This window comes from Ammospiza nelsoni, chromosome 2 (assembly GCF_027579445.1).
Source record: "Ammospiza nelsoni isolate bAmmNel1 chromosome 2, bAmmNel1.pri, whole genome shotgun sequence".
Classification (NCBI taxonomy): domain Eukaryota; kingdom Metazoa; phylum Chordata; class Aves; order Passeriformes; family Passerellidae; genus Ammospiza; species Ammospiza nelsoni.
In genome coordinates, this window is record NC_080634.1 from 86,736,281 (window position 1) to 86,761,991 (window position 25,711).

At 36.7% G+C, this 25,711-nt stretch overlaps 1 protein-coding gene across 3 annotated transcripts in view; it reads left to right on the forward strand.

Moving 5' to 3' along the window:
• Positions 1-25,711, forward strand: part of HERC2 (HECT and RLD domain containing E3 ubiquitin protein ligase 2) — a 102,480-nt gene that overhangs the window by 26,066 nt on the left and 50,703 nt on the right. For 2 of the 3 annotated variants that reach the window (XM_059493267.1, XM_059493266.1), the window contains exons 5-38: positions 760-979; positions 2,698-2,798; positions 3,546-3,702; positions 4,496-4,606; positions 4,919-5,090; positions 5,661-5,834; positions 6,457-6,645; positions 7,262-7,413; positions 8,249-8,406; positions 8,852-8,965; positions 10,324-10,575; positions 11,405-11,598; positions 12,135-12,335; positions 12,967-13,195; positions 13,270-13,394; positions 13,839-14,017; positions 14,938-15,122; positions 15,474-15,629; positions 15,886-16,071; positions 16,900-17,070; positions 17,177-17,280; positions 17,365-17,515; positions 18,121-18,335; positions 19,203-19,335; positions 19,441-19,568; positions 19,691-19,886; positions 20,475-20,611; positions 21,121-21,294; positions 21,384-21,520; positions 21,599-21,750; positions 22,171-22,362; positions 23,199-23,386; positions 24,623-24,815; positions 25,414-25,596. In XM_059493267.1, coding sequence (XP_059349250.1) covers positions 760-979; positions 2,698-2,798; positions 3,546-3,702; positions 4,496-4,606; positions 4,919-5,090; positions 5,661-5,834; positions 6,457-6,645; positions 7,262-7,413; positions 8,249-8,406; positions 8,852-8,965; positions 10,324-10,575; positions 11,405-11,598; positions 12,135-12,335; positions 12,967-13,195; positions 13,270-13,394; positions 13,839-14,017; positions 14,938-15,122; positions 15,474-15,629; positions 15,886-16,071; positions 16,900-17,070; positions 17,177-17,280; positions 17,365-17,515; positions 18,121-18,335; positions 19,203-19,335; positions 19,441-19,568; positions 19,691-19,886; positions 20,475-20,611; positions 21,121-21,294; positions 21,384-21,520; positions 21,599-21,750; positions 22,171-22,362; positions 23,199-23,386; positions 24,623-24,815; positions 25,414-25,596 — 5,709 coding nt within the window. The remainder of the gene's footprint in view (positions 1-759; positions 980-2,697; positions 2,799-3,545; positions 3,703-4,495; positions 4,607-4,918; positions 5,091-5,660; positions 5,835-6,456; positions 6,646-7,261; positions 7,414-8,248; positions 8,407-8,851; positions 8,966-10,323; positions 10,576-11,404; positions 11,599-12,134; positions 12,336-12,966; positions 13,196-13,269; positions 13,395-13,838; positions 14,018-14,937; positions 15,123-15,473; positions 15,630-15,885; positions 16,072-16,899; positions 17,071-17,176; positions 17,281-17,364; positions 17,516-18,120; positions 18,336-19,202; positions 19,336-19,440; positions 19,569-19,690; positions 19,887-20,474; positions 20,612-21,120; positions 21,295-21,383; positions 21,521-21,598; positions 21,751-22,170; positions 22,363-23,198; positions 23,387-24,622; positions 24,816-25,413; positions 25,597-25,711) is intronic. The other variant, XM_059493268.1, reaches the window with a different exon arrangement.

Below are 25,711 nucleotides of genomic sequence, written 5' to 3' on the forward strand. Positions count from 1 at the left end.
TCAGTGACCAGACTGTTAATGAAGGGACAGAAAAGAACTCCTTTAGGAATGTACATTGTTGGTGTTTGTCTTAGGAATTAAAGCTACAGAGTATATAAAAATACAGTTTCCAAATTTTTATTTTAGAGTGGTTTTTTGTTGTAGTTGTTTTTGACACTGTACTTGCCACCATCAGTTATTAGATTAATAAGACTTTGGGCTGTTGCATACTTGCTGTGGTGAAGAGAAAGAATAATTAATATTATAGCATTGGTACCTAAGTGAGATCTTTTATTTGCTAATTGCAATTGAAAGCATCTTATGTTATTAATGATGTTGTTTCAGAAGCATAGCAGGTCTTGGCAATGATCCTAGAGCTTCTGAGAGCAGTTCTATAACTTCTGGGAAACTTTAGATAATATGTAAAATGAAAGCATATTCTTGTGGGGACTTGAAAGGGACTTGCCTGCACTTAAGAGAAGTCTGACTCTGAGGTTGCATGATGATAAGAAGTTGTTGTCTAACTTGTTTTTTTGAAAGGCGTAAAACATTTCCTGATGTTTTAATTTCAGACATGAAATATGAAGGTTTAGATATGTTTAGTTTTGATGATAACCTGTGTTTAAACACCTGTTTTATTTATGTCATACCATGTGCATTAAATATAGAAATGGGGAGTTCCACTGTGTTCAGACTTCTGGTCAATTTACAATTTTCAGTTTGTCTTTATTTTTCCTGAAACTGTATATAACAAAGATGATATTTCTCTCTGATTCTCAGATGTGAATGAACTGAAGGAATGCCTCCAGGTACTAGTAAAGGAACAGCAGACTCTAGCCACACAGTCTGCAACAACAGCTCTCTCAGCTATGAGGCTAAAGCAGAGGCTGGTCATCCTGGAACGATATTTCATTGCTCTGAACAGAGCAGTTCTTCAGGAGAACATCAAAGTGAAGTGGAAAAGCAGTAGTGTTCCTCTGCCTGCTGTGGATAAGAAAAGGTAATAACACGTGCATGAACAAGTTGATCCATTAGAAAAGCCATAGAAAGGTTATCAACCTGTCTGTGGGGGCTTAATGTGATTTATTCCTTCTTGTGAAACATTAATGGTCAAGAAACTTCTTATTTCTTAAGATGGCTTTACCATACTATGTGGTGTTCCCTGCCATCAGTCCTCCTTCTTGCCTGGTGCTTTCTTACAGTCTGTCTCTTTGTGCTAGTAGGTTTTTATTGTAATACATTGCTGTAGATATTAAACTTTGAGCTATAAGAATACATTTATTGAAGTATTTCTTTTGTTCTGCTCAGCTAGAAAGTATGGAGAAGCCTGTTTCAGAAATGGTGCTAATGGAAATTACATTGTTTGAATAACAATATATTTTTTGTCAATAGTTGCTCAGTTAAATAGTTGCTCAGCTCACATAAATGAAAAAATACAAATACCTAAAAGCAGAACATAAAACCTTAGCTTGGGTGAGAAATGATGTAATTGTGCATTTTATATGCAACTATTTAATACAAATACAAAAAAGGCTGAACGCAGTTTTCCTTAGTTTGAGTGAGAAATGATGTAATTATACATTTTATATGCAACTGTTTCAAGAGAAGTAACTGAGTGAGGAACCATCTGATTACTTTTCATGTCTGGATAGCTGTCTAGACCTAAAAATAGAAAAATCTATCAGATAAGGCATTAAATAAAGTGTTCAGTAGCTGTCTGACAGAACAAGCAATTTGTCTAGAGAAATTTTTGTTAGATTGAATCTCTAGATTCAGATATGAAAGGGGAATGTAAGTAGATATCACAACTAGTTATTATGGAATTGGAGTTCTGACAAGGATATCTTTGAATAGACTGTTCCCTTGAATTTTTTTTCAGCTCTGATTAAAAAGAGTACTGATATGTTTAAGTTATTAGATTGCTAAAAATGCAAGTATAGGTTTTGAAAAAGTCCTAGGCTGTTCACTTTTGTTGTTATCTCAAAACAAAACAAACTAGACTTGGTGGTTCAGTGTTGGAAGTGGTGGGGAATCTCTTGTTGCTGGCTACAAAGGGGAGCTTGCTTAAATTAGTTTGATTGTCTGTGTGAGAAGTTAACAAAGTGAATGTGAGTCCAGTGAAGATTACCAAAAGTTGAAGTGATCTCTCTTCCTTACACACACAAGTACAGAAACTGCAAAGAGATTTTTGGCATTGAGACTTGAATAGAAAGATAAGCAGTGGCAAAATGGGTGGAACTAATTATCAATAATTAAAGATTAATTTTAAGAAGTCTGTAAGCTTAGATTATGCAGTCCAAACTAACTAACAATATACACTTCCCAAGTAGATAATTAGTACATGAAGTGCCTTATGTTTGTGTATTTTGAGTAAAGCATCATCATTTCACTTTGAGTAAGTATGGGCATTTTTTTGGTGGCAGTCCATTATGCTGGTCTGGTTTATATTTTCTTCTGTGACGCTTTTTGATTTGGACATTGAATTGTTTCTTTGAAGTGGTTGAAGTTGAATTTTGGTTGCTGACGTTTTGATGTTGTTCACCTTGTTTCTCAAGGCACAGCTATGATTCTCTACAAATAAAAATTGTATCATTGTATATGCATGTATATGGCTAAATTATAAAATCATTGAATATATGTTATAAAAATAATCATAGCATAAATATATATTATTGTAATACAAGTTTATTGAAACTATTCATACATAATTTTATTTAGCTCAAGACCTGTGGGCAAAGGTGTGGAAGGACTTGCACGTGTTGGATCCCGAGCAGCACTTTCATTTGCATTTGCTTTTCTTCGTAGAGCCTGGAGATCAGGTAGGTCTGCTCTTGAGCATTTTGCATATATATTTCATTTGAAGCCATGTGACTCATTAAAGTGTCTATATCTGTGTTAAATATTGGCATAGAACTATGAATTTGTGAATGATGGATTTGCATAATTGCACTAATGTGGTGTTATGCCCAGCAATGTTGTTGTTGATCAAAGCCACACAAGCCAGTATAAATGTTGGGTTTTTCTGGGCTGTTTTATGCTGAGGAAAGTAAGTTGGGATTTCATGAAAAACATGGGTTTTTAGTGCTAGATTTCAGAAAAGTTGGATTTATTCTTCAGACAAGGTCAAGCCACTGTATTATTACATGATAGCAGCAGCTTAGAAAAAGCTTTGAATGTGAAGCTTGTGTTTAGTTGGTGTACTTGTCAGCTATTGTCAAATTGCAGAGGTTGGCAGAATTGTCACCTGTGCCACTAAACCTGCCTGCCTCAGTCTGCACCATTTGGTCAGATGGCAGGTGATGGCTTACTTCAGCCAGCCCTAGTTCTCCTCTTTTCTCAGTGGCTGCATAGTGAAATCAGCTGGTTTGGGTTTCTACCTTCCTGAATTCTTTTTTCTTTGGTGAAAATTTCTTCAGAATCTTGCAGTCAAATGTTCATGTGAAAATTGAGAACTTTGTGTGTAGGAAGTAAGTTGTATTGAAAAAAGCTCCATAAAATATGGTGTACAGCCATTTCTCTAACTTCTGTGAAGGTGGGAATGTAACTGCTCTTGCTGTGTTCCTTAGGTGAAGATGCAGACTTGTGCAGTGAATTGTTACAGGAATCACTTGATGCACTGCGAGCTCTACCAGAGGCATCCCTTTTTGATGAAGGGACTGTGTCTTCTGTGTGGCTGGAAGTGGTAGAAAGAGCTACTAAATTCCTAAGGTCTGTTGTGACTGGGTAAGTTCCTTTTTTTGAGCTGTTAAGTGGCAAGCTTGCATCTCTCAGAAGCTGGGGGTATAAACATAGTGATTTATAGAAAATTTGAGAGATTTCCTTCCTTTTACAATGTAGTTATACCAGCAAGCAAAAAATTAATGAACTATTGAAATGCTGCTCTGTAAACATGATTTAATGATTTTAGCTGCTTAAGAAAAATCTGAATTTGTATATTCTGAATGACTGCATAAAATTTAGCAAAACAATTGTGTTTTACTAATGTAAATACATCTGCAGAAGAATGCTTTGGTAATGCCATGTATGTGCACTCTTAACTGTGCCTTTCAAGTATAGTAAAATAATACAGATTTTTGTGCTTGAGGGAAAATGCACTCATGTTGGACTTGGAACAGTCCTCTGCTTTTCCCTGTTATTTAAGTAGGCTTCAAGTTATTACCTTTTTACAGTAGTTACTAGAAGTTACTATGTCTTTTCAATACTGGAACTAAGTCCTTAAGGTGAATATCATAAAACACATTTGAATTTCACCTGTGAAAAATGTTTTTCATATTCTTAGCACGTTTAATAGAACTGTAGATAGATAGTGAAGCTTGGGGTGTTTTTAAAGCCTAGCTGTCCCTTTAAAATTTGATCTAGTTTGGAATGTGTGGGCTTTTCTTCCCAGCTGTTTTCATCACCCTTTTGATATTTTCCTGTAAGTTCTGTAGTGGTTCTTGGGTGCTGTAGATGCTTTTGGTAAGCAATTGTGTATTATTTCCTATTGGTTAATGTATATTGTTTGACTTTTAAATAGAGATGTGCATGGAGCTCCCAGTACCAAGGGGCCAGGAAACATTCCTTTGCAAGACCAGCACTTGGCACTTGCCATATTGCTTGAACTGGCAGTGCAGAGGGGTACACTAAGGTGAGAAGCATGAGCACTCTGATTTTTAGCCATCACTGTTGGAAAGGGCTGACAGGCTTCAGTTTTCATGAATTTAGGTTTAATGTAATAATTGTAGTTCATATGCACTTTTTTACTAAAGCAATGGTGATTGAGACCTAATGTTATCTAGACTGCAAAATCGATTTTTTATGTTAATGATCTGTTTAAAACAGAAAGCCCTGACATCCAATTTTGCTAAATTTCAAAATGTAGAGATTGAATTGTATGGATAACCTAACCCAATGGTTTTAGGAATGCTTATTAATAGAAAATGTTGATTGCCTCTTTCAGCCAAATGTTGTCTGCAGTTATGTTGCTGCTTCAACTGTGGGATAACGGAACGAGGGAAACGGATAATGAGCGATCTGCACAGGGAACAAGTGCACCCCTTCTACCTTTGCTACAAAGGTTTCAGAGTATAATATGTAATAAAGACATGCCCAATACTGAGGAAGAGATTCAGGTACGTATTCTTGGTTTATTTAAAAGAGTCATTATGATGGAATGAAAGTTCATTTGCCTACCTAAAATAATCAAAGTTATCCAAACAAAGTTGGTGGTAGTGTTTTCCATGTAAGGTGCATATACACCATGGTTGTTTGGTTTTCATGTGAACACTTGAGTTTCTTGAGGTAGGGGGAAGAATGTCACAGCATGATTAGAGGTAAGCATTGTGTTTTGTAGTTAATGATGATGTGATAATGAACTTAGATGTGGCTAACTTTTCTCATATTTGGATTGCTTTTATTTTGTGTTTAAAATTAATTGAACTATGACTCTTTGTCATAGCTATTAACTGAGGTTGATAAAACAATAAATTTTATTATGCTTGTAGCTTTCTATTATATACACGATCTGACTATTTTGTCAGCATTCATGTTTCACATTTTTCTCTAATGTGAAGAAAGGATGTGCAGAGTTAATTCTTTTTCTCTTACACTTCTGCAGATAGTCATCTTGTGTCAGCTTTATCGTGTGGTCTCAGATATACCTTGAATGTTTTTCTGACATTCTGAATGTTTCTCTTTTCCAGCTCCTGACTTACCCTCTAAGTCCCAATGAAAGTTTTCTGCGGTATCTGATTTTGCCACAGGACAATGAGCTGGCCATTGATCTGAGACAAACAGCTGTGGTGATCATGGCCCATTTGGACCGCCTTGCCACCCCTTGTATGCCTCCACAGTGTAGCTCTCCTACATCTCATAAGGTAATTTTTGCAATATCAAATACAGTAAGATGTTTTCCCTAAAAGCAGCACTGAATTTCAGAATGCAAGGAAAACAGCTCCTAAGATCCTTTCTGATTTTCACCACATAACCTTGAGTTCTGAAATTTGTCTTACTTGGGTAACTTTTATTGCCTTTAACTTTTATCAGCCCTTTTTGCGTGAGCCTTGGAGTGCAGTTTTATGGTTTATGAACCATTCTTTCTTACCACACTGTGGCTAATTCTGTCATATTTTGAGCTGTTGTTGTGTTTCTTAGATTAAATTCTCAAGACCAGACTTTATAAATGTTGGGGGTCTGACTTACTAGAAAAATAAAAGAAAGAAAAAGATAAATGCCAAACTTTCCAACCTGAAAATCTCTGAATCTCTTACCATAGCCACTTATTGCTCATTTAGTACCAGTCTGAACTGAATATGATGCATGCAAGTCTTTATTTTTGGTATCTTCTAATTAGGTAGGTTTTATTGACTATTGGAAAGAATGACAGTCTCAGATTTGGACACAATTGGTATAATAAGTTTTAAAAAATAATTTGCTCTGTGGATTTTACTAAGCTGTTGGTTTCAAAATTTAGTACTGACAGAATTTCTTATTTCCTAGGGATCACTGCAAGAGGTCATTGCTTGGGGATTAATAGGTTGGAAGTACTATGCTAATGTGAGTGGTCCAATTCAGTGTGAAGGACTGGCCAACCTTGGTGTTGTGCAGGTTGCTTGTGCAGAGAAACGTTTTCTGATATTATCTAGAAATGGAAGAGTTTATACACAAGCATATAACAGCGACACTCTGGTGAGAGTTTTTTACGTGTTTTTAAAAATTTGTTCTGTATTACTTCATAAGTTTCCTCTGCTAAATATTTACAATTTCTTAGGAGAGTAGATGGAGGCATGCTGATTTTTTGTGAGCTTTCTGTAGTGTTGTATTTGAACTTTCAGAAATAGTGGGGTTTGTCTCCTGGGTTGATTAGATGAAAAGCATATTGATTCTGTAGCTTTGATTATGCTAGAGGTTAAGGATACTATGATAGTTGCTTTTATTGCTATGCTGGCCTTGGTAACTTCAGAAATTGGAAGATATGAAATGGATTTTACTTTAGAGATATAACTGTGTCCAAGCTGTGTAGTTTCTCAGAGAAAAATACACTGTAAATAGAAGCCTTTGTCACTAAGATAGCCTGTAATGTTGAGATAAACACCATTTTCATATGTACTGAAGACCTGTAAGATTGGCAACAAATCTTCAAAGCATTGCTTTTGTCATGCTTGACCATTTTTTTCTTCATGCCTTCACTCATTAATTTGAGAGCCAAGTTTTGATAAAACTGGAAATAGGAAAACTGTACCTAGTTATGTGATGGAAAATGTCAGCAGATTTTGTAAGCATATTGCTTTTGCTTGATTTTCAGGGACCACAGCTGGTGCAGAGTCTAGCTTCCAGAAATATTGTGAAGATAGCAGCACATTCAGATGGGCATCACTATCTGGCTTTGTCAGCAAATGGTGAAGTTTTCTCTTGGGGTTGTGGAGATGGTGGAAGACTAGGTCATGGGGATACAGTGTATGTATTAAAAATAATCATAACATTTATTTGCAAGTATTCTGGATTCTTAGTAAAAATTCTTTTGTTGTGTATATAAGCAATGCTCAGCATTTGACATTTGACTCTGTTATTGAACAAAAGTTGCATTCTCCCTGCTTGTTTTCTCTGTCTGGAATATTCCTAGTTGTCTATTAATGTTACTTTCTGAAGTTCTCATAGGTGGAAGGTGTAGTAGTGAGCACTGTTATCAGGCCTTTTATCAATGGTTTTATGAATCCAGAGCACATTTTCTCTGAAACGTTGACTCACATGTTGGAGCAGGGTCATTATTTTTTATGCAGTCATGTTGTACGTTACTCCATTTTTCTGGGACATTACTGTCCTGCTTTTGTGTAGAAGCAGTCTTCTACAATGGTATTGTATAGGGGGTGTGTGTCAATAGATTGTTTAGTTTTGTTTAATTTTAGAGATTTTGTGTCTTCCCCCAGTGCAGAATTCCCTCTGAGACAAGAGAGACTACAGAAAGGTTATCAGTGTCATGAAGTTAATTGGTCAGATACAGTACTTAAAGGTAGTATTTTTAACAATAGACAAATATTTTTTAAGAACATTGCATGAACCCAGTTGAAAACAGAAGTTGCAGTTGTTAGACATTCCTTCAGTGGTTAGTGTAGTATTGTTGAACAATTTGAACTTAATTTTGGCTTTTAGTTCTATTTGTATTTTGTTACTTCAGTCTAATAATAAGGCTTGCAGGTAAAATTGCAGCAATTCTAGCAAGTATGTCTAGCACCTTTTATCACCTACTCATCAAATCACTTTTTGTGAAGTATGTCACCTTCTCTTTAAATAGCCCTCTGGAGGAGCCTAAGATGATATCTGCTTTATCTGGGAAGCAAGCTGGCAAACATGTTGTTCATATTGCATGTGGGAGCACCTACAGTGCAGCCATTACTGCTGAGGGAGAGCTCTATACGTGGGGACGAGGAAACTACGGCAGGCTTGGGCATGGTGAGTTAGTTGATAGCTTCAGATAAGTTGTTGAAGAATTTAGTGCCTGTTGCAAATGATCTTGCATCCCACCTAAAGCTGATTTGTGAACATTATCTGGTTTCATGTGAATTGAAATAATTATGGGAGGGATTGTCTCAAACCCATTAAATTCCCTGAGTTATCTGGAAATAAGCAATTGGATGGAGAAGAAAAATCTGCACAATATTCTCTGTTCCTTTCCTCATGAAGCTAAGACTATTTAGTGGGTTAAATCCTTGTTGGGTGTCTCTCAAAAACCATGCAGGAGCTTAGTCATTACACTCAAATCTGAAAACAAAACTAAACAATGCTACCCTGCACCCTCACAATAAAACATCCAAAAGCAAAGAAGCAAAAAATCCAAACAAAAGAGCTTGTAAGGCCTTCTGGGTTTTGCTTCTCACAGAACCACTTTGTTTTGAAGGTTCCAGTGAAGATCAGACCATCCCAATGCTGGTCACGGGGCTGAAAGGACTCAAAGTTATTGATGTGTCGTGTGGGAGTGGAGATGCTCAGACTCTTGCAGTTACTGAAAATGGTTAGTAGCAAAACAAAAGTTAAAATTTTAAGTAAGGTTACCTGTCCTTCCTTTTACTCTGAAGATATTTGTACTGAAGATATTCTTATTTCTAGCAGCTTGAATTCTGTAAGAATTTGAAGCTGAAATTCCTTCTGGGGAAAAAATATGTACATTTATACATTTTGTAGATAATGTTGCAGCAGTATTTCCATTCATAGATATGCAGTATCTTCCTTATGAATATGTAAATATATTGAGTTATGGTGTATGTATATTTAATATAAATGTATAATGGACCCACAAAAACCCCCATATATGTGCAAGTGTCTGAATTTTATTTGTTGCTATATAAGTGCAAATATCTCATGTTGTTACAAAAGTCAGAATTCAGAGTAGGAGAGCTGTCTCTCTTAACCCGTTGGAAGTGCAAAAGAGAAGCTGCATGGAAATTTATCTTTCCAACATCCCTGACCAAGGTGCCTAGGGTGAGACAGATTAAAAACTTTCATGTCATTGTAAGGTCAAACCCCAAAGTCATCTCTTAGAAAGCAGATAGTTCTTGGAGGCTAGTTGTTCCTTTGAAATACAGCTGGTTATATGATGTGCATTATTTAAAAACTGAAATGTTTGCTCATACAGGAAATGGAAACCCAGATTTTATCAATTTTTTTCCTCTTTCCTGGTCTCTGCTTTGCATGCTTCTATTGCTTATCAGAGTACCTTAGGGACTCTGTTGATGCGGGTAGGGAACAAAAATGCATCAGAACATAAAACAAGACTTTCTGTTTGGGCATGCATGGGTCACCATCCTTGAACCATAATTTTATTTACTACAGATGCACAATGACTTGACTGTTTCTAAGTTTCTACATCAAGACTTAGATTTTGTAGTGTATTTCAAAAGAACATGATAAACGTGATGATTTCATTTCATTTTGAGAAACACTTGAATGATATAAACTGAAAATTAATATAGGTTTAACAGAAAATTTGGCCATTGGATGTAGAAAACATTTTGCAAGTTCTTATAAATAATTAAAGAAAGCAGTTTTTAACTTGCTTGATTTACAGTAAATTCTATACTTAATTTATTTTTAGAAGGCCTTTCCGTACACTGATAGATTTTCCATGAATGTTATATATTGCACTTTTTATGTTTAGTTGTGTCATCATGACTGTTTTTCAAATACTGTTCTTTATTATTGTCGCAAACAATTAGACATTATTTTGGAACTGCTTTCCTTAAAATACAGTTTAAAATTTGTGCTTGTTGTAGAATCTCAGATTATGAAGAATTTATTTGTTTAAATGGATGGCTTCGTTCCTTAAAAAAAAGCAGTTCAATTATTTTTTGTTTTCTTTCTTCTGATTTAAAGGCCAGGTGTGGTCTTGGGGTGATGGAGACTATGGAAAACTGGGAAGAGGAGGCAGTGATGGTTGCAAAACTCCCAAGTTGATAGAAAAGCTTCAAGATCTGGACATTGTGAAAGTGCGCTGTGGGAGTCAGTTCTCTATTGCTTTAACCAAAGATGGCCAGGTCTACACCTGGGGGAAAGGTGACAATCAGAGACTTGGGCATGGGACAGAAGAGCACGTTCGATATCCCAAACTGCTGGAAGGCTTGAAAGGTAATTATCAGAGTTGGAAATGCTCCAGAGCTCTTTGTGTTGTTGGAGCTTTTTACCTGACACAAATGAACTCTGCTTTGAGTGATGGTACTGTGTACTCTGTCATATTTTTACTTCTTTACACCTACAAGATTTTAGCAGGCTTAAAGGCACTATATTATGGCCACTTTAAATGCTGCATGTCTTGTGTTCTCTGTGTTCTTACTGCTTTTCTTTTATTAGATTCACAAAAATGCTTCTTTAAAGCAAGTATGTTTGCATTGCCATGCAAATAAATATATATAATATATGCTTAGATTAAGGCAGGTGAGTAGAATAAATGAGAATAACAGACAACGAAAAATGGCACTAAATATATGTTTGACTTCTGACCAGTTTGTAATGGAGAGAAAATTACTTCCTTCATTTGAGAGAAGACCTGAGGTTCTGTCGGGGAAGATGAGGAAGAAACCTCTTTTATTGCTCTGTCTTTCCTTTAAATTGTTACTCATATATGTTGAATGATCTAAATGAGAATAATTTTACAGTCTCTCATCATAGATGGGGAGATCTTTAAATAACTCTTTCCCAAAAAAGTTTCTAAGTTGAAGGGACACAAAGCAGAATAATTTTTTTAAACTTGTAAACTTCTGTACTTATCTGTCTCTTGGTTTATGCTTTGCTGTACTCTTCCAATCCACTACTGAGGCAGAAATGAGGCTCATGGCATCCATCACACGTTCCTAATTAAGCATGGTTGTAATTAGCATAGTTTTCCTTATGTCAGCTGTTTTTCTGTCAATGATTGTTGTACCTAAGTTATATTTTCCATATCTCACTTTCTTATCAGGAAAGAAAGTGATAGATGTGGCAGCTGGATCTACCCATTGTTTAGCACTGACTGAAGACAGTGAAGTGCACAGCTGGGGAAGCAATGATCAGTGCCAGCATTTTGATACTTTGCGTATCACTAAACCAGAGCCCGCAGCTCTACCAGGATTAGACACAAAGCACATAGTTGGAATTGCTTGTGGACCTGCTCAGGTAGGTTTTAATTTTGAATTCTTTGGTTTTACTTCCCACTGAGGTTACTGTTCTGTATTATAATCCTGGTCCTTCTTTCTGTGCTTGCGTGACTTTTTGTATTCTTCCTTATTCTGAGTAAATGAAGGCTTTGAAAAAAACAAATCTTGCACAGTTGTTCTGCCAAAAAAAAAGGGGTGATCAGCTTTCCCTCTGTTGGGTGTTCTGAGAAGCAGCAATTTACCTGTTTTGTGTTGTGCAATACAGCAGTTGAAGAGTTGTCAGCAGAAGGTTTCCTGTGGCAGAAGTAGTGAGGTATCTGGATTGGGTTTGACAACACATTGGAAAATGTGATAAGAGAGTTCTGGATCTGTATGGATTTATCTATGTTTACAAGGATGCAAGTCAAGCATTCTCTTTGATAGTTGTGTTGGTATTATTTCCAAATCATCTATTACTGTTTGAAGGCAGATTTAGCTTTACACTCCTGTCTGTAGTCAGTGTCATATTTAGAAAATAAAAAACTGTGGAACTTTGTGTGTTGTTTCCATTTATAGAGTTTTGCTTGGTCATCATGTTCAGAGTGGTCAATAGGCTTGCGGGTACCTTTTGTGGTGGATGTTTGCCCCATGACATTTGAGCAGCTGGATCTGTTACTGAGACAAGTGACTGAGGGAATGGATGGATCCTCTGACTGGCCCCCTCCTCAGGAAAAGGAGTGTATGGCTGTGGCAACATTAAATCTTCTAAGGCTTCAGGTACCTTCGATTTCTTACACTTCGAGCAGTCATTGAGCTGAATGTTTTCACTAAGTTGCGTGGATGGAAACCATGACCTTTAATGTGCCTTAGAGCACTTCTATTGATTTTAAAAAGTGAAATAACTACACTATCATTTTATGGTCTTTGAAATTTGGCATCTAGTGGTTGTTTTTTGTTCTTCTTGACAGCTTCTGAGTTTCATTAAGAATGAACTATAACAACAATATCTAAATGGATTAAGCCTGGTATAGTCAGAGATTCTGAGCATTTTTATGATTTTTTAAATAGCATATTTAAAAGTGAAGTACCTCTTTAATTGGAGTCTGACAGTCACAAAACATGTGCTGTTTTTTCTAGCATAATGTAGTGATGCAGAAACAGTTTAAGTTATTCTTTAGGTTTACTTCAGATCTTTGGGGCTTATAGCTACCATTCGTCATCTTTGAGTATTGGTGTAAATTCAGGATGTAGGCAAGCCAGCATTTCCCTTTAATTTTACAGATTTGCAGGTGTAAGTTCGTATCTTGGTCACTGAAGTTTCTTGCTCCAGGAATGACTTCCTGGCAACCCCAACAAGTTTATATCACTTATTAATTAAAATTTACCTTTTTTTTTTTTTTTTTTTCAGCTTCATGCTGCCATTAGTCATCAGGTGGATCCAGAATGCCTTGGCTTAGGTTTGGGCAGCATCCTGCTCAACAGCCTGAAGCAGACAGTGGTGACACTGGCCAGCAACGCTGGGGTTCTGAACACGGTGCAGTCGGCGGCGCAGGCGGTGCTGCAGAGCGGCTGGTCCGTGCTGCTGCCCACGGCCGAGGAGCGCGCCAGGGCGCTCTCAGCGCTCCTGCCCAGCGCAGGTCGGTCCTCACACTGAAGCCTCCTTGTTTGGCCCTTGTGTTTTGACTCCATTCATGGCTTCTTCCGTTCTTAGTTTCAGGGAATGAAATGAATGTCAGCCCAGGACGTAGATTTATGATTGACCTCTTGGTGGGCAGCTTGATGGCTGATGGAGGTTTAGAGTCTGCACTGAATGCTGCTATTACTGCAGAAATCCAGGTATGGTTCATCAGCTTTGCAGTTCAGGTTCTTCTGCAGGGGACTGGAGACTGGATTTGTTACTTATATAAATACAAGAGTAAATGTGCCTTCAGTTGTGAACTGTGCAGCAGCTGCTGGCATGTGTCCACCCTGGTTTTGTGGAGTTCCTCTACACTTTTTTATCTTCACCACCTTCATCCCTCACTTTGCCTTTCTTTTTATAATTGTTGTAATTGTACATTTATATCAAAACCAATTATAATTGTTTTCTTAAAAGTGTGCCCATGTAGTTGTTGCAGAATATACAATACGTGTTCTATCTGGTATTGTATCATATATCTGTTTCATTTTTTCTGTAGGTTAAAGTAACTTGATCTTATTACCATGAGTGCTTGTTAGCAAAATGTTTCATAATCATAGTGGAAGTTCATGTGTTTTCTTTAACTTGATTTTCTTTTTTAGGATATTGAAGCAAAAAAAGAGGCACAGAAAGAAAAAGAAATTGATGAACAAGAAGCAAATGCATCAACACTTCATAGGAGCAGAACTCCATTGGACAAAGACCTTATTAACACTGGAATCTATGAATCTGCAGGAAAACAAAGTTTACCATTAGTTCAGTTAATTCAGCAATTACTAAGGTAATTGTTTTGAATTTGTCTTTTACTTTTGTCCAGAATATGTATTTAGATGTTCTGTAAACTAGTCAGCTAAACGGTTAATTTTGCTTAGTAAATAAAGTCTCTTGCTAGCATTTTTAGCTCTTCAGAATTCAAAATATTAAACATTCTTGTAGCTTGTCTGTAGTTCTGTTCTGTTTGCCAAGGAACAATGTTCTACACTAAATTACTCAATTTTAGAAAGATTGCCTTGGTTTTATGGACTTTGATACTTCTTCTCTGAAAGAAGTGTCTGAAAGATGTACTGAAAGTTTTTGTACCAGATACAGGACAAATGTTTAAAAGATTGTCCTTACAAAGTGTGAGAATCACCACAAATCTGTTTAGAACTGATTATTTTGTGCTATTTGTTTAGAACTGCCTCAAGAAGACAGTCAGTGGGGAAGAAACCTCCATTTTAAGTTCTTGACAGAGAGTTTTGAGTGCATGACCAATTAAGGTGCTGGAAACAAAGCTGCTTTATATCAGCCAGAGGAGCTAAAGGAATTCTTAACATAGAGGATGTATAGCAGGAAATAATTATGAGTTTGCTTTTTCACTTCATTGTGATGGCAACCATGTAAATTAATCAATACTGAGACTCTTTTGAGCTACATAGTGTCATGGCTTTCACTGCAGGCTCTCAGTGAAGATTGTCAAATTGTGTTTTGTAGTGAGTGATGACAAAAAGCACAAGCTGGAGGTATTTTAAAAATCCTGTTAACCAGAATGTATCTACAAAACCATTGACTTCTTGAGCACTACAGTGCAGAGGAGTGCAAGTTCTGAGCAGAAAATTTGCAGAGGCTTCTTAGATATTTATGCAAAATTGTAGCAAAAACTTAACCCATGGACTGTCTTCACTCTGAGCTCCCCTTAAGTGATACTTTTGTACCACTTAGGAACATCGCTTCCCAGACCATAGCCAAACTAAAAGATGTTGCTCGTCGGATTTCTTCCTGCATGGACCAGGAGCTTTATAGCAAGGAGAGATCTGCTTCTCTGGACCTGTTGCTCCGTTTTCAGCGGCTGCTTGTTAGCAAACTTTACCCAGCAGATTGTGTTGGTCAGGTCCCTAACACATACAGTAAGTTGTAGTTTTAAAATTAAAAGCAAATAACATCTGGCTCCTCCCCAAGTATTTCTGTAATAGCTTTTACAGGATAGTAGTTTCTTATTTTAGTTTATCTTCTTGTCTCATTTATCAGCCTAGTTGCTGTCTGAACAGTGTTTGAAAGTAGTTTATTTACATTGTTTTCTGTAAGTGAATTATTTTTGATCTAGATAATAAACTTTTTATAAATTTTTAAAAATATGTAATTTCCTAAATTAGTGCTAATATCCAGTGGCAAAATTTCAGAAGAGTTTGTCAGCTTTTGAAGTCTGTTTCTTAAATGTGACTATGTGATGGCTTTCTGTGCTCTTTGTTTTTACACAGGTCCTGACCTCTTAGGTGTTGGTTCTTTACTGAAGAAATACACTGCTCTTCTGTGCACACACATTAGTGATATACTTCCTGTGGCAACCAGCATTGCTTGTACTAGTCATAGGCATTTTGCAGAAGTATCTTGTGTTGTGGATGGAGATTTAACAGGTAGGTTTTTACTTCCTCTTTTCTAGTCCTTCCACAGAATTTTAAGACCTTCTTGAAAGTTCTAAATGAATAAGAAGGAGTCAGTTTAATTGTATTGGTTAATGGGAGAGAAGGAGGGAAAATTCAATGAGGAAGGCAAGAGCTTTGTACTCAACACTAGTCAAAGGCAGAATATATTAACGGTGATTTACTTCTGCAATGCAATGAATGTAGAACTTGAACTAATTGTATCTTCTGTGTTTGTTTTTTGTTTTAGGCATTCTTCTTCCAGAACTGGTGGTTTCTATAGTGCTGCTCCTCAGTAAAAATGCTGGATTAATGCAGGAAGCTGGTGCTATCCCTCTGTTGGCTGGCTTGTTGGAACATCTAGACAGATTTAACCACTTAGCCCCTGGAAAGGAAAGGGATGACAATGAGGATTTAGCATGGCCAGGAATAATGGGTATGAACTTAGCAGCATCTTGACTGCTTTCATAAAGTAGCTGTATAAAAGTGGTGGCTGTTCATGAACTACTCTCAGGAAGGGAATCCTACTTAACAGTACAAAGTTTTATTAACCAAACTATATGGCAGTCATAAGGCAGTATTTATTTCTGTCAGTAAGTTCTTAAGGAAGTTAAATATAGAGGTATAATTAAGGAGAATACAGATGCTGCTTTTTCAAGAAGTAGTTCACATAATTTTGCATTTTGAGTATGAAAACTTGCAGTGAAAACTTGAGTAGTACATCTAGGCATTTTGCTACTAAATTGTCTGTTATACAAAGAATGAGTAATATGAAAGCTTTGAAATAAAGAATTCTTATTTTCTCAGGGCACTTTGTAATATGCGTTGTGTCTGTGACAAAAGAGAGACTTCTTTTATATTTAAAAAATCTGAATTTAAGCTGAAATTAAATATACAGCAAATTCCTTGCAGGCAAGTGAATAATAAAACCAAAGTAATTTGGAGGAAGAAGGATTAGAGCAGTGATTTACCAGCAAACTGATTATCTGCTCCACCTCCACACAAAACAGCCATATAGCTGGGCAATGCTAGGTGACATTAAAGATTAGTGCATTGGAACACAGTATTCAGACAATTTAATTGCACAATACGTAGACAGGAACATACTAATAGCCACTTTTACTTTTGAGCATATAAAAAAATAAGCAACTTTTGAACAGATATGAAAAATTGGATTAGGCAGTTATTAAAAGAATGTTCATGAAAACCCCCTGACTTTCTGATTTTCTGTTGATAACTTCTCTTTTCTGTTTTATATGGACAGGTTCATTTTTTACTGGCCAGAGTTGCAGAAATAATGAGGAGGTGACCCTTATACGTAAGGCTGATCTAGAGAACCACAACAAAGATGGAGGATTTTGGACAGTGATCGATGGCAAAGTGTATGATATAAAGGACTTCCAAACCCAGTCTTTAACTGGCAGTAGCATACTTGGTGAGAATTTTCATTTGACTTAAAGACACAAATTACCTTTGTTTCAAAGCCAGGTGGAATTAACAGAATTTTAGATACTGTATTGACTCCCTCATTGTCTCATTAGCTCAGTTTGCTGGTGAGGACCCAGTTGTTGCTTTGGAAGCTGCTTTGCAGTTTGAGGACACACGGGAATCAATGCACGCCTTCTGTGTTGGCCAATATATAGAGGTAAAAATGTTACTGCATTGATTTACTATCAGATTTCTTGTTGCAGCTCAGTTCAAGCTTACAGTTGCTGTTTCTTTTGTGCAGCCTGACCAGGAGGTGATTACAACACCAGATCTCAGCACATTGTCATCGCCACTGATAGACACTGAACGGAATTTGGGTCTTCTCCTCGGCCTGCACGCTTCCTACCTGGCAATGAGCACACCACTTTCTCCTCTGGAAATTGAATGTGCCAGTAAGCAGGATGTCATTTTGAGCTTTATTAAGTGATAAATACTTGTCAAAGCATGCAAGGAAAAGACAAAGGACAAATAAGTTAACCAAAAATTTAGCACTTCGCTAATCTTGATATCTTCCATAGGCGTTCTTTAGTCTTAGCATTAGCTACCACACTCATCAAGATCCCAATAATTTAACAAGATTTAAATGGGGATTAGATGATTTTGAGCAGTAGAATTTAGAATTTCTTCGTATGCAACATAAAATAGCAAATGATGCTGCACAGTCTCCTATCTCACCAATTTCTTGTCAGTTAAGAGTCAATCATGTGGTATTGGATGTTTTCTTATTCGGTGTCTTGGTTTGGTGAATAGAAGGTATAATTCAGCATTAATAGCAGAAAAATTTCTAAGACCCTATATCTCTAAATATATGATGGCTGCCCTGTTAGTTAATTGTTTCTTGATTACAGAACCTTTTTTTTTCCCTGTGATAAAGTTCCAGCAAATGAGAAAGTTGCTAAATGTTGTTGAAGCCTGTGAATGCATTTTATTAGAGGAAATCGAGTCTTGATAGCTTAGTCTTTGATCAGAAGATTCACTCATGTTTCCTTTATTTTAGAATGGTTGAAGTCATCAATCTTTTCTGGAGGCTTGCAAACTAGTCAGATTCATTACAGTTACAATGAGGAAAAAGATGAAGACCATTGCAGTTCACCTGGTAACACTACCCCAAATAAATCAAAACTATATACACATCGATTAACTCTGAGTGACCATTCACAGCCCTTTCTCCAAGCTATTGCTGATAATAATATTCAGGATCACACTGTGAAGGTAAGCCCTCAGTAGTTCTGTGCACAAATACTGTTTCTGAAGGGTGGTAGTGATGATGAAAATTCTCCGAAAGTTATAGCAAAACAATCGAAAAAGTTATTTCAGAATTACTATTTGTGAAAGGAATAGTTGAGTACTACTAGTGGATAAAATGTGTTTATTTCCCTTAATAGCATAATAGTATGTTATTTCTTCAGAATTTTTGAGTGTGGGAACTAAAAAATTTGAATATTCTTACAAAAAAATGGTAATGCATTACTTCTAATGTCAAGTTTCAGTAACATTGAGAGATTCTGCTCACCTTCAGTGGAACTAAAATGTAGTTTTTTTGTCAATATGCAAGTGTATTTTATGTTTCAGATTCACTTATGCCTTTGTCTTAAAATCCCTTTGAGCCTTGAGGTTCAGGTTTCACAAGGTTGGAATTGTGAATATTATGAAAAACCCTGTGATTTACATTGATCACTATATTTTGTAGTACATTCAGATTTTCTAACCCTCTGAGTTCACCTCCTTTATGAAAATACCCCTAAATAAGTCTTTGGGAATAGTGATAATGATCAATCATGATTTATCAGAAGACAATTGAAAATTTTATTAGCTGACCTGACTATCTCATGAGGAAATCAAAGCAGTAGAAGCTTTATTCCTTGAGTCATGTTTCTCCTGAGGAAGGATGTAGGGTTTTATAGGATTGGGTTGTAGTTGCTGTGTGTTAAATTGCACATACTGCCTATTGTATCTCAGGAATGTTAGTTCAGATTGTGGAGTTTATTCAGTGTTACTTAAATGCTGCCATTGGTGTTTTGAGTGCTTACATTGTATTTGAAAATGAAGTTAAACAGAAGCTGTTGTGTGTTTTATTAGGACTTCTTGTGTCAAATAGAGAGGTACTGTAAACAGTGTCACTTAACAACACCAATCACATTCCCCCCTGAGCATCCTGTGGAAGAAGTAGGACGTCTGTTACTGTGCTGTCTTCTGAAGCATGAAGATTTGGGTAGGTAGGCTTGTGGTGTGATTGTTTTGATTGCTTTGATCAGTTTAAACTCTGCTATGGATGGCTTTGGAAATGTATGTTCAAACATTGTCTTTTCCCATTAAGGTCATGTAGCACTGTCTCTTGTTCATCCTGGTACCCTTGGAGTTGACCAGGTAAAGCACAAAACCTTACCAAAATCTGTAGTGGATGTGTGTCGTGTTGTCTACCAAGCAAAATGCTCACTGATTAAGGTAAGCCTCTAAGCTGCTGATGTTAAGATTAATTTTCATTTGAAGTGTTTTATTAAAAAGTTATATATTGTTCATTTTAATGTGCATTATGCAATAATTTAATCTTTCATTGTCTTTTGTAGACACATCAGGAACAAGGGCGTTCTTACAAGGAAGTTTGTGCTCCTGTCATTGAGCGCTTGAGATTCTTATTCAATGAGCTGCGTCCTGCAGTGTGCAATGATCTCTCTATAATGTCCAAATTTAAACTTCTTAGTTCCTTGCCCCGATGGAGAAGGGTAGCTCAGAAAATCATTCGAGAAAAAAGGAAAAAAAGAGGTAAGGCAGAATTAGTGTTGTATTCTCTTTGATACAATGGGACTCCATCTTATTTCAAGATTTGCTGCTATATGAGACTCTCCTTAGATAAAGCATCAAAGCCATTTGTTTCTGCTGCTTTTTAAAGTTTTCTAAACCAGTGGTTGCACGTCAGATCCTACAGCAACAACTGGCAAAATAAAGTGTCAGGTTTAGTTGAGAGGTATTTCTTCCAGTGTTTTAAAAATGATCCTTCAATATCAGACCCTCTGAATTGGTTTTTGTAGCATTCCACTGGAAGTGGCACCTTTTTAGAAATTGGGTTTTATTAAAGTGTAGTCAAACAGTGATATAACTGGAAATAAATTAATGTGGTGAACAGACACTAAAGAGTTTTTCAGGTTTGTCTTTAAAGGTAAAAGCATGCTGCAGGTAATACCAGAGTTAACTTGGTAATAGTTGGACATAGACTTCACCAAGAATGCATTTCCATTTTATTACAGACAGATCTTGAGCATTGTGTGTGCTTAGATTATCATGCAAATCTAAAAATATGACCCATAAAATCCAACTGTACTGTATGAAAAAATAATACTTTTTTTTTTATAGTGCCAAAAAAATCTGAATCTGCTGATGTAGAAGAATCCAAAATAGGAAATGAAGAGAGTGATTTAGAAGAATCTTGTGTGGTACCTCACAGTCCTGTACCTATAGATAAAAAGCCCATACCAATCAAATCACCCAAGGTAGGATATTAGATTCTGAATCAACCTTGTCAATAAAAATAACAAAAGAGAAAAGAATAAGCTAAAGCATGATTACTATAACTTGACATTTAATGTTCTGATAATGGTGTTTGGTATGTATAATTAAGTGTGACAAGTTGTTTCAGTGGAGCCTGGAATGATTTTTAAAGATAAGGTTGTACTGTGTATTTAGCATATGTGAATATACCTTCCCTGATTTTTAAATTATTGATAATCTTAGCTAAAGCTTCATTTCAAAATAAAATGTTGTGGTTGGTTACTTCCTCTTCTTTTGAACATTAAGGCATTTGAAATTTTATGTAGTAATAGTAAAAGTGATAATGATTAAAATAATACTAAGTTCTTTCCTGACTTTTGAGAAGTTTTCATTTTCCCCCAGGTCCCCCCTGTATTTTAAATTTGGAAATCGTTTTGCATGAAATAACGTACATTTTCAGTAATTTCAAGTTGTTTAAAAAATTTTAGCGTACTACCTTCTTGTTTTGCAGGATAAGTGGCAGCCAATTTTGAGTACAGTTACAGGTGTCCACAAATACAAATGGCTGAAGCAAAATGTTCAAGGCTTGTATCCACAGTCTGCCCTCCTTAACACCATTGTTGAATTTGCACTTAAAGAAGAGCCAGTGGATGTAGAAAAAATGAGAAAATGTTTATTGAAACAGGTGACATGAACAAAAATGTGCCAATTACATAATTCTGACAGTTATTAGCAATTTACATAAGCATGACAATTTTTTTTTCCCTTTGACAGTTGGAAAGAGCAGAAGTTCGTCTGGAGGGAATAGACACTATTCTGAAATTGTCAGCTAAAAATTTCTTGCTCCCATCTGTGCAGTATGCCATGTTCTGTGGATGGCAGAGGCTTATCCCAGAAGGAGCCAATATAGGGTAAAACTTCTTGTTGCTTTTGCTTCCACAATTCTTTAATGAGAGAACAATATTTATTTTTGTTGTTTTTCTTTGAAGGGAGCCTCTCACCGACTGCCTGAAGGACGTTGATCTGATCCCACCGTTTAACAGGATGCTGCTGGAAGTGACTTTTGGGAAGTTGTATGCCTGGGCCATTCAGAATGTCCGGAACATCCTGCTGGATGCTAATGCAAAGTTTAAAGAGCTAGGTGAATCTCATCTCCTTGTTGTTTTCTGTGGAGAGAACTGTTTTACATTAATATTATTGCATTTGTTTTAAGTTCCAAATAATTGGGCTGTTGAAATCAGTTCCCTTGATTTGTGTTGAGAATTACTTTGTGTTTGTTTCTGTGTGTTGTTCCTACCTTCCCACCGTGATGTGTTAACTCACTTCTCAGTATTTGAGTATATTGCTGATTTCCCAGCAACAGGTGATTGATTACTCATTAGTAACATTTTAGCATTATAATACAAATTAGTCAGTTTCTTGGAACTTCTGCTTTTAAGTTCTCAAAGCCAAGCAGGGAATAAAAAATAATTTAAACCATCAATCAAACAAATCTATAGCCTATTTTATTGTAGCTCCCAAATGCCAGCTGACTTTGTTGTTTATGTTATGTTTGAACTAGGTCTGCAGCCTGTTCCTCTTCAAACAATTACTAATGAGAATCCAGCAGGACCAAGTCTTGGAACCATTCCCCAAGCACGTTTTCTGCTGGTCATGCTGAACATGTTGACCCTGCAGCATGGTGCAAATACCCTGAGCCTGCTCCTCAATTCTGGCATGCTGGCCTTGACACAAACCACACTGCGGCTGATAGGTACAGTTCTTCTTTCTTACTTGGAGAAAGCATTTGCTTTACAAATCCCTTGTGTTTTCTGCCTGTTGGTGTACCCAAATTACAGAATCACTGTGCTACTTGAAGATAGTGCTTAATGCTATTTACCTTTACCCTGATACAGAAACCACATCTGCAAGCGTGATTGAGAAGGAGGTTTATTTAATTGCAGTCTATATTAAATCTTTTTTTTTATTATTAGGTGTTTGCTTTGGCCATCCTCTTTTAAAATTTCAGTTAATGTGTAGTTTTGGTGGAACTGTTGCAACTAAATTAAAACCAGAAAATTTAAAATTAAAGTAGTAAAAACTGCCTACTCTCTACTCTCTATTTCATTTATTCTATATATGAAAAATGTTCCCAGTCTGCATATTTAAGCTTGAAGCTTTCTTTGTTCTGTTATACAAGTTCTCTGGTGTGTTTTGCTATGATTCAAATTGCTGTGTTTTTTCTCTGTTTTCTTATATAATAGCAAGCATTTGTACCTGTAACTTGTGTTTAACTGAAGTGTGCACCGAAAGTTTTTAAAAAAAATCTGTTTGTAGACTCACTGAGCTAATTGAGTCATCATTATTAATGTCTTTTACTTGTCACTTGTTTTTTCATTCAAAATTAAGTATTTCAATTTCTGTGCATTCAAAACCATTACACCCCAGTCTTCTAAAAGGTCATTTGACTTATCACCTGCTAGTCAGCTTTCCTGTTTGTTGCTGCTTTTATATTACAAAGTTTATGTGCCTGTAAGTTTACATGTGACAAAGGTACATATATACATGTGTTGCTGGATAAAACCTCTTTTGTGTTTTTTTCCTTGTTAGGACCCAGTTCTGATAATATTGAAGAGGATATGATTGCCTCTTCTCATGGGGCTTCTGCCACGGTCCTGGAGGAGTCAAGAAAGGAAACTACACCTGTTCAGCTCCCTGTTTCTGGACCAGAGCTGGCAGCCATGATGAAAATTGGTACCAGAGTGGTCAGAGGGGTAGACTGGAAATGGGGTGATCAGGTACAACTTCTTTCATACAGGTGTTGGGTGTGTTAATATCTAAAGTCTCTGTTCAGTGGACTGTCTGTGAAGTTTCTGGTCCATCAAACTTAAGGGCATTTTACACTCCAAAAATGTTGATTTAAGGATATGGGAATTTAACAGAAAATAAACCTTGCATTCCAGCTGGTCCTCAGAAATCAGAGGAGCTGATTGCAGCTGGGCTTGAATTCTGATTGTAGCCCAGTCTAGCATTGTAAGTCTGAGTTTGGAGGAGAACTTGCATGAGCACAGAAGCACAAACAGTGCAGCTTCCCAGTGCAGTTCTGTAGGTCTGATGGATTCAGTAAGGACTTGCATCATCCCAATTCACAAGTAGTGTGGTTAATTGAAGCACCAGAAAAGCAGGCTCAGGATTGTTAATTGCACTAACTACAGAGTGTTAGCATGTGTTGTGACACAAAGTATAGCAAGAGATCTAATAGAACTATATATATATGCACACACACACACACATATATATGTATGTATGTAAATTAATATTCCCAGTGCTGTTGGAGATGCAAAGTTCACATAAAGGCTTCTCTTTGGGAAAAGAAAAGAGATGTAGTCTGCTAACAGATCTTGAGCAGGCAGAATTTTCCCAAAGCCACTCTTTTTTATACTGTAAATTTTGTCCCCACGGGATGTAACAATCATGTTGTAGGTGGGGTTTGGTCACTTTGGCCGTATGTCATTATTGCACATCCCATGTTTCCCTTCATCTGTATCCTGAGGGGTGCCTAAGTCAATAATAGGGCTCAATGAGGGTCTCAGTTACCTTCTGTCAGAATTTATAGTTGACAGAAGAGGTAGAATAAACACTTTGGTCCTCCTCCATGTACTGAGGCAACAGTAGGGGCTCTCTGGCCTTCATCAGAGGGTCTTGGTGTGCATCCTTATCTCCTGAAGGAACTGAATTTAAAACTATGCTATAATAGTGTCCATTTCCAACTATATAGGACATAGCTTCTACTTATGGTAAGACATATTAAAAGAGATCTAATGAGTGTCCAAATATGCAGCTTGCTGAGGTGATTCTTTTGAAAATTGTGAAATGCTTTTTAAGTTCATGTTTGCTTTTTAAAACCCCATTGCATGTTTACTGCCCAATCATTGGGTTAGCAGCAAAAAGGAGCAATTGCATTATTATTTTATGAGCTTTTGGTATGAATTAATGTTGTTGATTGAGTAACTTGAACCTGTCTCTTCTGTCAGGATGGACCCACACCAGGTTTGGGTCGTGTGATTGGAGAACTGGGAGAAGATGGCTGGATTAGAGTGCAGTGGGATACTGGAAGTACAAATTCTTACAGAATGGGAAAGGAGGGAAAATACGATCTCAAACTAGCTGAGCCACCACCTGCAACGCAGCCCACAACAGAGGATTCAGACACTGAGGATGATTCTGGTAAAAAAAACAAATTATAAAAGTAGAGGCACAGTTGTAGTTGAATTTTACAATTGATATCTTGTAATATAAAATAGTTTTTTCACAGGAGCAAGTGCTTCATCAAAGAAGATTCATTTAATAGGTGTGCACTTCTGACCAGAATCTTCTTAATGTAACTTTACTGAGAGAAAGGAAGATAAACAGGATGGTGTCCCATTGTTGCACATTCATGGGTCAGAGGAAATAATATTATTTGGTTGAAATAGTTACAGATACTTGGAGGTATATATTTTAACATATGTTAATAGCATTCTGAAGGGGGCTTTATATATGGTCTACTTATACATTTAGTTAGAGTGTTTCCCTATTCTTGGCAATACTTTGGAATGCCTTTCTGCTGGGTACTGCTAGAAAAAAACTTGAAAATATATGTGCAAAATACCTTGTTTATATTTTGCACTGCTTAGGAGTTGGCAGTAAGGAATCTTCTTCATATCAGACCATCTCAGAGAAACTATTTATGGCAAATCATTCACAAAATGTTTGTTTGAGAACCTTTTTGAAATAAAGTAACTCAGTATTAATGTGTTCCTGTGCCTTTTGTGTCCCCCTTCAGAAGGAGAGCAAGTTGAAAGGAATCTCCACCCTACTTCCATGATGCTGACCAGCACTGTGAACCTGTTGCAGACACTGTGTCTCTCTGCTGGTGTCCATGCTGAAGTCATGCAGAGTGATGCTACTCGGACTTTGTGTGGGCTGCTCCGCATGCTTGTGGAGAGTGGAACAATAGATAAATCAGGTATATTACATAGCAGCAATCTGACTGAGCAGTTGCTTGTCTTGTAAGTTTGTAAATATTTTATTACTGTTTTTAATCCTTTTATGGCCAATGGCTGGAAAATGCATTTTCAGAG